Below are 13,511 nucleotides of genomic sequence, written 5' to 3' on the forward strand. Positions count from 1 at the left end.
AATCCCAGTAATTTCGAGACAGAGGCAGATAGATGGAGGGTTCAAGGCCATCCAGGATATACAGTGAGACCCTGTCTCAGGGAAGTAAAAAAAAACAGTAAGTTGGAAATCCAACATACCAGTTCAGTTTTGTCTATTGGATAAGAGATGTTGAAGTATTCTAACCTTGTTGAGTTTAAAGCATGTAAACTAGGATCAGGGTGTAACTAGGTATAATGTATACTCAGGATATATAAAATCCTAAACTCAATCCCAAGCTCAAAGTTGGGTATTACCTCCTGTATAAACAGTGAAACATTAGGCCAAGGGGTTTCTTCCTTCTGATGGCCTCTTATGTTATTAATTAGGAATTAATAAGGGGAAATTAAGTTCAAGTCCTACCAGTTATGAACCTGAGGGTCTCTGATAAGAGACTAAGCCAGATTGTTGAGATGAGTGATAAGCACTCTCAAGCAGGTACAAGATTTTAGAAAGAAAACAGACAGCAAACTGATTTTCCGCTCACCCCCTTGTAGACTTCCAATCTCTGTTAACAAGAAGGCTGATGGGAAGACAGACTTCACCTCAGTACTGTTCAATTGTAACTTTATTGTAGAGTGCAGAGTCCTGAGTTGTAGAGTTGATGAGGCAGTGGAATGTCTGTTGTAAATACAGTTCCCCATCAGCCACAAAGGAGCCACAAGCAGTTTATAAGCCAGTAGTGGGGCTACAGGTCAATTTGCCTGACTGCCTATAGTTGGCCTGCCCCACTTAAGAAACAGGTTTTGTTTTGTTTTCTTTTAATCTTTATTTCTTCCCCCTTAGAAGGGGGAAATATATATTTTATGTTACTGTCACCTGTCATGCTGTTTTTATCAACATTATGCTCTAACCATCTGAGCTAACTGGGCAGCTGAAGATGATGATTTTAAATGGTTAGTTTTTTGGGTTTTTTTTTTTTTTTGTTTTGTTTTGTTTTGTTTTTTGTTTTGTTTCGTTTTGTTTGCTTTTCCAATTTATTTGGAGGAAAGCAAATCTAAAAACTAGTAAAGGCCTTTTCATTGACTTCCCTTTGTCCTGTACCTTGAAAAAAAAATCAGTTTATTACATCACTAACTTTAGCAATCAGTAGATTATAAGTAATCTGCCTTTTTTTCTTGATTGATGTAAGAGCCACCTGTATTTTCCTTTACTCCAGTTTAGGCTCCAGTTCATTATTGACTTGGAAGTTAAAACTCAGTATGTTAAAATAGTAGCACAATTTCTGTTTTGATTGAATTGTCTGTATTATACCTACTGTTATTATTTCCTGAAGCTACTCATTTAGTAACTGCCTCCAAACAGCATTGGCTTAGATTTGTCCTAATTGTAAGGGTCTCTGCATGTGAGTGTGGGGGTGTGTATACACATGTAGAATGGTTTATGTCTCATTCTGTCTGTAGATTAGCTCCAAGGAAGAAAGACCCCAGTAAAGAAGTCCTAGGAGTTGGAGCCAGGAGTCGATTTGAAGCCATACTCCCAGGCCAGCCTAGGCTGCATGAGTCTCTGTCTGTTGATGGGTGGGTGGACGGATGACTGCCAAGTATAGGAGAAAGGCCTCTATTTTAGACCTCATACTCTCTGTAGTATATGTAAATTATTTATTTACATTAATGATTAGTACAAAATTTAACAGAATAAGACTTGAGGAAAAGCAAAGCTTACATTTTTGTCTGCTATGTGTAGGAAATTTGAGGCAGAACATCCTCATTCACACTGGACCTGAGTGTTTGCTGCATTTGTTGGCATCAGGTGAAAAATGATCTTTTCAAAGGAGGAAATGGAGTTCTCAGCATTGGGTATTTTATTTTATCCAGACTTGCTCAAAAGCTCCTGAGGCTAAACAGGAAACAGTCTGGAAGTACTGAGGAAGCTCCATCTAAAAGCATGGTTGACTTAGACTTTAGTTGATGAGTGCTTTTCACACAGTTTTTATAGACTGACCTTAGTGATGGTGTGATGCAGTCGTTACTGTCTGGGGTGCTGGGCATTGAACCTAGAATCTTAGTGCCAGGCAGCATCCCATCCCCTCACAGGCTGCATTTGACTAGTTGTCATGCTGTGACAACCTTTAGATAGCTGTTTGTGTCGTGATACTGGGTTACTTTCAGTGTGTTGTCTTAACTGTTGCTCAGTCTTAACCTTTGCCTAGGCTGGATGCCAGGAGAACTTGCCGTTTTCCCTGAATCAGTGAATGAATGTGCAGCCTCTGTGTCAGATTGACTTGACATGGTTAATACGTATGATAATAAGCCTCACTTGACATATGTTTGCCATTGACTGTTAATAATGGGTTTTTATAATTTAACACAGCTATGGTATTTTGGAGCAGTAGTCACCTCATTGTAACCCTAAACTTAAGGTAATGGGTAAATTAAGATAATGGATAAAATTCTGACCAGAATAATTTGCCAGTATAGCGTTAAAATTGCTGGGAAGTGTGAATGTGGGTAGAATTTTCTTCTTTTAGACATTTAACCTTGAAATAATTTTAAGCTTAAAGAAAGTGTAAAAGTACTTGAGAAATCCTTTTGAAATCTTGAACCCTAGTTTCTGTTGCTGACATCTTATATAGTATTTGATTGTTAAGACTAGGAGATGAACACTGGTATAGTATTGCTTATTAAACCTGGTTCTGTTCAGATCTCCCCGTTTTCTCTGGTGTAGATAGTCTTATGCCCGATTGAAATACCCAGATAGTCACCTCGTGACTGCCAGGACTCTCTCTTTCTAATTGCTTCTGATTGGAGGACTAATAAGTGACTTGCAGAGTGATTTCCAGATTCTCTTATGTTTTTCATCATTGAGATTGAGTGTTCTTGGCAAGAATACTACAGAAGTAGGTATCTTGCTTGCCTCTCAAAGCATGGGATGGTGTTCACTAGTGTGCCTTACCACTATATGCTGGTCACATGATAATTAATGGTGGTGCTGTTGAGTTCTTCGTTGTAAAACTGTTCTTTCTCGTTATAATTAAGCCTGTTGGGGAAAATGCATTTAGGGCTATATACATGAATACCTTTCCCTGAGATTTGTGCCTGCTAATTTTAAAGAACCCATTGGTGGCTCTCTTCCTCATGAAATATTGCCGTAGTGTTTGCCTGACAGAGATTCCCACCATCCCCACCCTCTAGGAGTCTACTTTCTAAGTAAGCAAGTGAAATGTGGGGAAGGAGGGATCTTCCTTGAGTGACTTCAGCTTTGAAATAAAATAGTTCAGAATTGTATCTACCTCTGTGTATGCCAAAGACTGAATAGCAGGTTAAGAATTAAAGGGATGAGCGCTTAGGACCCCTTTTAAATATTGCTCACTTGAGAGAAGTTCAGATCCTAAAGGCACCATCTAAGCTTTAAATTTAAATTTTATTTTTAGAGCTAACACATGAGTTTCTACAAATATTGGAGAAAACGCCTAGTAGGTTGAAGAGGATTCGAAACTGGAGGGTAAGAGAATTGGCAGGATTTAACAAAGTATATCAATTTGTCACTACTCTGGCAATTGCCTAGCAAACGGTTTGAAATTGAATGACGAAATACTGTGCTTTATACAGTGTACCACACTCGGACTGTAGGTGCTTCTAGTTGCTCAGCTCCTGTGTCCAGCGGACTGCCTATGTCATATCTTTTTTTTTTTTTTTTTTTTTTTTTTTTTAATTGTTATTAGTCTTAGTCATGGGGAAATTCCCTTAGCTTTACAAGTGAGGCTAAAGCCTACACAAGTTACTATAAAAAAAGTTACTATCTCAAGTCCTGGGTTAGGGTGTAATTGTTTCAAATTTTCAAAACTTAAGAGTCTTCTGTTACATTTATTGCCTTTGAGTCCAGGTGGTTTTATTTCTGTGTACATCCTGTAGAGTTTTACAAGCAAAGAATTTTATATTAAAACCCCTTGCTGTCATTGTCTCTTCTATTTGTCATTTAACTAGGCTATGGCTAAGAAACCAAAAGTAGATGGACAAGTATCAGAGACACCACTGCTTGGTTCATCTTTGGTCCAGAATTCGCTTTTAGTAGATAGTGTCACTGGTGTGCCTGCCAACCCAAGTTTCCAGAAACCTTCAACATCAACGTTCCCTGCTCCAATACCTCTAAATTCAGGAAATACTTCTGTTCAAGACAGCCGTGCATCTGATAATTTGTCAGTGCTAGCAGCAGGAATGCCCAGTACCTCGTACAGTTTGTCATCACACCAAGAATGGCCTCAGCATCCAGATTCAGCCAGGACAGACCCAGTATACCCACAGAAACAGGAGGCCACACTCTCTGGGGGCCAGTACATCAGCTTCCAGCAGGGACCTTCAGTGACACTGCATTCGGGATTGCATCACAGGCCAGACAAAGTTGCTGATCATTCATCAGCTAAGCAGGAATACGCTCACAAATCTGGGAGCAGTAAGCACCATGGGCCCATTCCTGCTGCTCCTGGAGTGGTTCCTCAGAAAATGTCTTTAGATAAGTACAGAGAAAAACGGAAGCTGGAAACCCTTGACCTGGACACAAGGGATCACTATATAGCTGCCCATTCAGAGCAGCAGCACAAACATGGGCCAGCCCAGGCAGTGGCGGCTAGTTCTGTCACTTCTCCTATTAAAATGAAACTTCCCATCACCAATGCCGACAGATCTGAGAAACACAAGGAAAAGAGTGGATCGCTGAAGTTACGGATTCCTATCCCGCCCCCTGATAAAGTTCCCAGTAAAGAAGAGCTGAAGATGAAGATCAAAGTGTCATCCTCAGAAAGACACAGCTCTTCTGATGAAGGCAGTGGGAAGAGCAAGCACTCGAGCCCACACATCAGCAGAGACCACAAGGAGAAGCACAAGGAGCACCCTGCCAACCGCCACCACAGCAGCCACAAGCATTTGCACATGCTCGGCGGAGGAGGCAGCAAGCATGTTGCCGATGGGATGCCGCCCGCTGTGCTGAGGAGTCCCGTGGGCCTGGGCCCCGACGGCATCTCCTCCAGCTCCAGTGCAAGGAAGAAACTGCATAGCAACGATGCCTCCCACAACCACCACTCCAAAATGAGCAAAAGTTCCAAAAGTGCAGGTAGTTCATCTAGTTCTTCCTCTGTTAAGCAGTATCTATCCTCTCACAGCTCTGTTTTTAACCATCCCTTACCCCCTCCTCCCCCTGTCACATACCAGGTGGGCTACGGACATCTCAGCACCCTCGTGAAACTGGACAAGAAGCCAGTGGAGCCCCACGGTCCTGAGGCCAATCACGAGTACAGTACAGGCAGCCAGCATTTGGACTACAAAGACACATTCGACATGCTGGACTCGCTGCTAAGTGCCCAAGGAATGAATATGTAATCATTTGTTTAGGTCAACTTTTCCTTTCCTTTTTAATTTAAAAATGGTTGGAACGGAAAACTTCCTTCTGACCCAGCAGTGGTGCACTGCTTCCGTATTTGTAAGTGCTGCTTTATTCTTCATTCTGAAAAGAAGAGATGGTAGTAAACAAGTCTTTCTCCACGTGATAGTGTTACCAGTACTGTAAACGCATGGAAGATGCAGCTAAGAACATTAGGATGAATGGCTGGCTGCTGCTAGGAATCTAAGCTGCCTCAAGCTTTCCTTATTTATGATTTGAATACTGTAGCTGGTTTTTTTGTTGTTGCTTGGCTTTGAATGAGTGTCAATTGTTTTCTTTTGTGTATTTATACTTGTATGTATGGTTTGCATGTTTCAGTGATAAAGGGATAAAACAGTATACTGACAACTGTTTACAAGAAAGTGGAGAAAAATGTACATACATTTTTGTATGTTTAGATATTACCATAAATACTCAGGATCGGAGCTGCTTGTAAGTATAACAATATACAGAATAACTTTATTTTCTCTCGTCAGAGTCCATCACTAATCTAAAACACAAGTGGCACTTTTTTATGTTAACCTTAAACTCTAGGCCTTACTGGAAAAGCCGCTGAGGGGACACTTCACTACTAAACGGGGATGCGGTGCCACGGGTGGTCCTTAACACTGGGAAGCACTCAGTTTGCCTTCAGAGGTTCTGACCAGATTGGCTGCAGAATCAGCCCTGACTTCTGAAGGCTTGAAGAGGAAAAATAAAAAAATAAAAATAAAGTTTACATACACTTGATGTGAAGTGCATTTAAATGTTTGTTGGCTTGTTGCAGTGCTGTAGAAGAACAGCTAATAGTGGGTATGAGGACTACTGTGACTTAGCTCACAGGAACTCCCAGTGACGAAGTTGTCCATTTCTTCAAGAACTTTGACACTACAGATTTTAACAGTAAACAGGGATCACTTATCCTTTAGCATTTGCAGTGACACCATAGTCTTTAATATCCTCTTCCCATGGAGAGAGAGTTGAGTGAGTGAGTATGCATTAGTGAGAGAGAGAGAGAGAGATACCATATTTCTTTTTCAGGTAAATGCAGTCTTCCTTATAAAAATGAAATTAAACCTATGCTCTCTTGATTCTTTTATATTCTGACAATAAAAAAAAAACATTGCTGACTGTGAATTGTACCTGTATTTATATATAGCTTATGGTCGTTATCAGGAAAATGTAAGGAAAAAGGCCAGCCTCAGGCAACCCACTGCTGGAGGTTTGACATTCGTTTGCACGTCTTAGTAGGTTCTCATTGAGGTGACGCTTGGACTGTCACCTGACGCCTGGTCAGGGGATAGACTGACTTATCTAAATTTTGGTGTAAGCACCAATAGTATGGCTCTTGTCTGTTGCCTAATCTTGAATTTATTTCTGTGGTAAGTCTTAGCTGTTGAGTCTCTTAAGGTGGGTCGGATTCAACTTGTATTGAATCACAATTTTCCTCTGTATATGAACTGTTATAAAGCCACTGATCTGTGCACAATTGTAATTTTATTCAAGTATGTTGTGGTTGTAAATATTAAGAGTTGAGCCTTGTACTCTACTTTTATTTAGCAATTACCTAATTTGCCAGTAGCTGTTTGTTTGTTTGTTTGTTTGTTTAAGAAAACCGTTACTATTTTGTCAATGTTATTTGAACTTGGGATGTCAGGAGCCTCTTTGTGGGAACTCTGCCTAGCGGGCTCATCCTCGCTCTGTTCTTGTCTTGCATCAGTAATCTGTTCCTGTGTGATTTTTGTTGCTGTGTGGTATACTATTGTATCATAAACACGGTGATTCTGGTGCAGTTACAGTTTACTGTGGTACATATTCAAGGACTAGCACAGAATTAAACAGTGCAAGGCGAGGGAGGGAAGGGTTTTGTTCTTGGTGATTTGGATGTGAAACCTCGACGGAGCATCATGTGAACTGACATGGGTGGTCATGCTACTGTATCATTGGGAGTGATGCCAGGAATTTTAATCAGCTTTTGTAAAGAGTATTCAGAGAAGTAGTGGACTTACTTTGAGTATGACATAGACTACAATGTGAATATTAAGGTCTGGGACTATAGTTAAACTTCACTAAGGATTTTCAGAAATGTGTTGTAGTTTTTTGTTTTTTGTTTTTTTGTTTTGTTTTTGTTTTTAGATATGGGAATAAGGTGATTTTGTTGAATCTTACTGGTGCTAATGACGGACAGTTAAACAGATAGTGTATATGCTGTGGATCAGTACACTTAGTACTTCCAGAATTGACTTTGAAATGCTATGTATTCACTTCACTCTGTAAATGTAATTCTTTACAATGACTATTTATTAAAAGGCAGTCAGTCGTGATTTTTACAGGATTGTGTGAACTATTCAAACTCTTCAACCTCTGAACAAGATGCTAAAACCACAATTGGGGGGGGGGGGATGTGTGAATCCTTTTAGGCTTCCTTTCCACTAAAGAAAACCCTCAGTTCATTTCACCATGAATTTGCTTGTACCATCTTGTTTGCATAAATAGTTCATCTGCATGGTCCCATTAGACTCTACCAAAGAAAAAGACTCAATGAATGGACATTCTGTTTCGAGTCTTGTAAGTAGCCATAAATAACCAAAATAGTATCAAACATAGGTGTGAAATTTCACATGTGCAAAGTACTGTTAAGGTGATACATTTTTGATAAGTTTTTTAATACTTGAAGATATTAAAAAGCATTACCTTTAAAATGTCCTATAAAAGAGTGATTCATTCTTAAGTTGTATTTCCCTAGGTTTGTGACCTTTTTGCAAAAGCACATTGTAACCAGAGGCTTCCTGTCTACCTCTCTCAGCTAATTTTCCAAAATCAAGATGTGCTTCCTAAATATTTGCCTTAGCTACTAATGTGCAGTTTTCAGGAGTGTTTGTTTGCAGAAGTCTTCTTGGAGGCCTGTATTACGAACTCAGTGCCGGTGCCCAGTGGTGGAGAAGGCCTTGCACGTCTCCTGGTAGCAGATAGTAGCAATGGAAGGTGGTGGTGCTGGTCCCAGGCCCCCTTTAGAACAGTGAATGTGCATCTCAATCTTCTCTGTTACTCAGAATATTCAGCCTTCTCGGGTGTCTTCCATGGTACCGGGTATCTTCTTTCTTCAGCAATGTCATGAGTGCATACTTTGTGCCAACAGGTAGTAGTGATATAGGACTCCCAAACTTTTGGACCTAGTTAAAAGCCCCTTGCCTTAAGAGGCTTCAAAAAATGTATTTTCTTATCTGCGAGTTTTAAATTCTGATTTTACTTCTCCAGCCTGAGGAATAAGCCACTGCCTGCCTGTGTACTCACAGATGGAGCATGATTTGCTGATTACTCAGGCTCCTGCATTATGGAGATGTTATTAGATAACATCCATGAAAGAGGAAAGTTTCTGGTTTGGGTTTTTTTGAGACACAGTCTTAACTCTGTAACAAAGATACAGGCTGGCTTTAAATTAATCTGCCTCCACCCATGCCTGGGTCAGCGGTTAAGTTATTCCCAATCTCATCTAAGCAAAAAAAGAACTTCAAATGTAGACTTAATTTGCCAGAAGATTCTGAGGATTTCTTTTGCTGAGAAAAATCTGGAAACTTGGCCTTTGATTGAGCAGTTCCCCCCCTCAGGAGCCTCTCTTGGGCAGTGCTAGGATCCACTTACCACATTTACACAGGGGAATAGTAGGGAAAGCCCACGCTAAGGGAACGTGAGTGGACTGAGTGTAACTGTCCTGTACCTGTTGGTTTAAGAGAGGCAGGCTGAAACATGAGTGCATTCCTGGTTTGCCTCAGTACTCCATGTTGGTACTATTGATACTAGGGTGTGTGTTTAGGATGCAGGCACTTACGTAGTACAAGTCAGCAGTTGGAAACCAGATCAGATGCTTGTTGCAAACACCTGTCCGTCTTAGTCTCGGTGGTACTGACATGTTCCAAGTTGTTCTTTGTTATTCCAGTTTTGAACTGTGCCCAGCCAGCTCTGTGCTGAGTCCCCTTTTCTGGTCTGTAATTCCCATCTTTCCTGCCTGGTGTGTTCTTGAGGTACGCTGACATGCCCAAGACTGCATGGGTAGGGGAAGTTCTGTTCTCTTAAAGCTGACTTCGTCCATTCACTGCAACTCAATCTCAAGTCAGTCCTGGGAACTGTAGCTTCACTTTGTTTCCAGGTTTTGAGAGGAAGTCTCACTTAAAATCCTCCAACCAACAAGTCTTTTAGTAGTTTGTGTAACTTGATTGGCCCAGTCGTGAGTAGCCTCTCTTGATTAGGAAAACGTCCCTGGAGTACCAGTTTTGTTATGGACAGTGGAATTTGAACGTTCAAAACCCTTGTGGATAATTGAATGAGCAGAGAAAATGTGTATACTGGCATGAATTAGCCTTTGAATTTCAGCTTCTCGTTACATAAGGAATTACTAATAAAGTTTGTTTATTGACAACCAAATACAAGGCTGTAACATGTCTTAAGTTAATGGGAATCTAAAATATCAATTCCTGGGGGAAAGGGCAAGTTTGCTGCCATGTAATTGACTCTCGTGTATCCAAGTACCTTAGAAGTGTCACCCAGGAAGGAGTTTGACTGGAAAGGCGATCTTTAGAGCGTCACCCTCAAACTTGACGGTGGTTGCCGTGGGTAACTGTGTTCTCTTCCAAGTAAGGGTGCATGTAGCCCAGGCTGGCTGGCCTCGAACTCACTACGAAGCTGAAACTGGCTTGAGCCGCCCTGGGCAGCATTTCCTAAGTGCTGGGACTACAAATAAGCACACTCTGCCAGATTTATTCTGCGTTTTAAACACTCCATAGATGCTCCCAACTTCACCAGTTTCCCAGGGCTTTCTACTTGAAGGAAAATGACAGCTCATCGTAATTTTTAAAAAGCAGAAGCCTGTAAAATGTTTTGTGGGGGGCTGTGGCAGCAGGCGCTACAATACTCTTGCGGAGGTCAGAGAACTAACTGCCTTTGGGAGGCTGTCCACCTGAGCCATCTTGCTGGCCTTCACAGGTGAATTTAACTACTCATTATTTGGAGACGTGCTCACTACAGCAAAGAACCCTCACTAAGGTGCTGCTGTCCCTGTGACCTCCCAGGAGAGGGGAAAGGTCTGTGTAGAGACCAGCACCTTAACATTCTAAGCTCCAGAACCCCTCTTCATGACAGCCTGGTTTAGCTGCTGAGAAACAGTACAGGAACATAAGTTGTAATTGATAACAGTGGCCTTCTTAGAACTTGAGGCCAGAAAGAGCCCTGGGAAATACTCAGGAGGACTTGAGTTAGTTTGACTCCCAAACCCACATTTGTTTTGGTGTTTCGAGACCTGGTTTATCTGTGTCGCCTTGGCTGTCCTGGAACTCGCTCTATAGACCAGGTTATCAAAAACTGTCTCTGCCTTCCAGAGTGCTGGGATTAAAGGTGTTTGCCACTTAAAAAAAAAAAAAATTTACGTGGAGCTCCTGGGCCAGCAGCCCCAGAATTTACAGAGCCCAAACAAAGTGACTCCGAGAAATTGGAACTTTGACCTCCACGTACACCTCTGTTCATGCTCACACACATGAACATACAGTGATAAGATTGGAAGACTGCACTGACCCGTGATCCGTGTTAGTAAGGTCAGGGTTGGTAGGGTAGACCAGGCATCTCTGGTGCTCACTGACCAGCTAGTCCAGAGTCGAGGGTTCTACATCAATAGGTCTGTAACAGTGAAAGTATGCCTTGTTACCCACACATTCCCCAGAGGTTCTAACAGGCTTCAGCAGAAGTAGTTGTTGCAAAGCTCAAAATACTAAATTTAAATGGCTGGACGGTGGTAATGCACACCTTCAGGCAGACAGATGGCCAGGGCTACACGGAGAAACCCTGCCTCAAACAACAAACCTCCCAAGTGCTGGATTACAGAGCTGCCCCACCACAGCCTGGCTGAGAGTAGCCTTTAAACAATAGCTGTCCAGTTCTGTAGATGAACACCAGATACAGCCTACCAGTATAAAAGCGTTAGTATAAAAGGTGTTTAGAGATGAGAATAACTGAGTAACTACAGTGGAGATGACCTCAAGCCAAATAACCAGAATTCTCTTAAGAAGGTCACATGCTGATTCTCCGAGCAGGTCTAGTTTTTGTAGTTTTTGTTCCCCTAGCTGTTTTAGGTTAGAATATAACCTGACCAAAGTAAGAGCAACTGTCAAAGCAGCCTGGGGCTCTGTGACCACACCTTAACTTACATGGACTTTTTATTTTAAACAGCCTAGGACTATTAAAAGTTTGAAAAAAGCCAGGTGGTGGTGGCGCACACCATTAATCCCAGCAACTCAGGAGGCAGAGGCAGGTGGATCTCTGTGAGCTCGAGGCCAGCCCAGTCTACAGATGGAGTTCCTGGGCAGGCTCCAAAGCCACACAGAGAAACCTTGTCTTACAAAAAAAAAAAAAAAAAAACAACAGGGCAGCAATCAGTAAATGTGTACAGCGCTGGGAGGGGGGAGCTAGTAAGGGAAAGCCATGCCTTTAAAGCTGGGCGTGGAGGTGGGCAAGCAGCTGTAGACGTGGGGGGATGCTGTCATAGTTTTTACTGCTGTGATAAAACACCATGACCAAAAAGCAACTGGAGAGGAAAGGGTTTATTTCACCTCGTACTCCTGTATCACAGTCCTTCGCTGAGGAAAGTCGGGCAAGGAAAAATGGCAGGAGCTGATGCAGAGGCCATACAGGAACTGTTTCCTGGCTTGCTCACCAAGGCCTCCTCCGCCCGCTTTCTCACAGCACCTTGGACCACCAGGGGTCTCCATCCACAATGAGTAGGACTTCCCCAACGCCAACCACTAAGAAAATGCACCACATGCAGACTTGCATATAGACCAGTCGCATGAAGGCATTTTCTCTGTTGAGGTTCCCTCCTCTCAAGTGACTCTAGCTTGTGTCACATTGACATAAAACTAGCCAGTACGGGGGTCTTGGAGACACAGCGAGAAAGCATCAAGAAAAGAATATTAACAAAAGAAGAAGAAGAAACAAAAAGAAAATAGTGTTTTGTTTTTTTAATACTGATTTTTACCTGTATGTGTGTAAGTATATGCCACGTGTTTGCAGAGGCCAGAAGAAGGTGACAGGCCCTCTGAAGCTGGAGTGTCAGGTGGTAATGAACCACCTGACCTGGATATTGGGAACCAAAGAGCAGCATCTTCCCAGCCCAAAAGTTAGACTTTTTCAAACGAGAACTCAAAAAAGCAGGCAGACTTAGCAATGGAGATCTGCAAGCAGCTGCCCAGCTTCTTCTGAGTTCAGAGACAGAATACAAGGCCCTCAGCTCCTGTGACACACCCTGATGTTTCTAGGCTAGGTTATCGAGAGATTCCTGGGGAGATTCCAAGCTGTAGTAGCTAAAGTATGGCCCTGTGTGTGTGTGTGTGTGTGTGTGTGTGTGTGTGTCTGTCTGTCTGTCTGTGTATGTGTGTATTTCTGCCAAGTTGTTTCACTATCACAGTCAGCAATCCTTAGGAGATCTCACCCTACTTTCCCTGCTTTCTTCAGACTTCTTTTGCAAGAATTAAGCCATGGGTGGCTGAGGCGGTAACTCAGTGGTTAAAGTGCTGGTTGTGCAAGCTTGAGTGCCTGAATGCAATCCCCCACTCACACGTTGAAAAAAAAAAGAAACCATAGAAGAGGACCTGGAGAGTACCCACAGCAGAGTTGATAGGATATGTTACTCTTGCAAAGGATGTGGGTGCGGTTCCTAGTACCCATATCAGGTGGCTCACAACTACCTATAACTCCAGTGTTAGGGCATCTGAAGTCATTCTGCTGGCCTCCATGGACACCTGTACTCACCCAGTGTGCATACATACACTTGGGCACACATAAAATAAATCTTTTGACAGGAGGATTCCTGGAGCTGGTGAGCCGGCTAGCCTAGCCAATGGGTGAACTCCAGGTCCACAGAGAACCCCTACCTCAAACAATAAAGTAGACAGCAACAGAAGAAGACACCAAATTTCAACCTCTGACTTACACATGTACACACAGATAAGCACATACACACAAATAAATAAGCACATTATCGGGCAAAATGTGTGTGATTTAAACTTAAAATTGAAAGAAGTAAGCCAGATGTGGTGGCACACACCTTTAATCCCAGCACCCCAAGGTAGAGGCAGGCAGATCTCTGTGTTTGA

General features: G+C 42.3%; 1 protein-coding gene across 4 annotated transcripts in view; it reads left to right on the top strand.

Annotated features, from left to right (window-relative positions):
• The window catches only part of Ccnt2 (cyclin T2), a 28,432-nt gene extending 20,729 nt beyond the window's left edge, over positions 1-7,703 (top strand). For 3 of the 4 annotated variants that reach the window (XM_051204123.1, XM_051204125.1, XM_051204126.1), the window contains 2 exons: positions 3,392-3,462; positions 3,945-7,703. In XM_051204123.1, the coding sequence (XP_051060080.1) occupies positions 3,392-3,462; positions 3,945-5,333 (1,460 nt within the window). In that variant the 3' untranslated portion in view covers positions 5,334-7,703. The remainder of the gene's footprint in view (positions 1-3,391; positions 3,463-3,944) is intronic. The other variant, XM_051204124.1, reaches the window with a different exon arrangement.
• The last annotated feature ends 5,808 nt before the right edge of the window (positions 7,704-13,511 follow it).

This window comes from Phodopus roborovskii, unplaced genomic scaffold, assembly GCF_943737965.1.
Source record: "Phodopus roborovskii unplaced genomic scaffold, PHOROB, whole genome shotgun sequence".
NCBI lineage: Eukaryota > Metazoa > Chordata > Mammalia > Rodentia > Cricetidae > Phodopus > Phodopus roborovskii.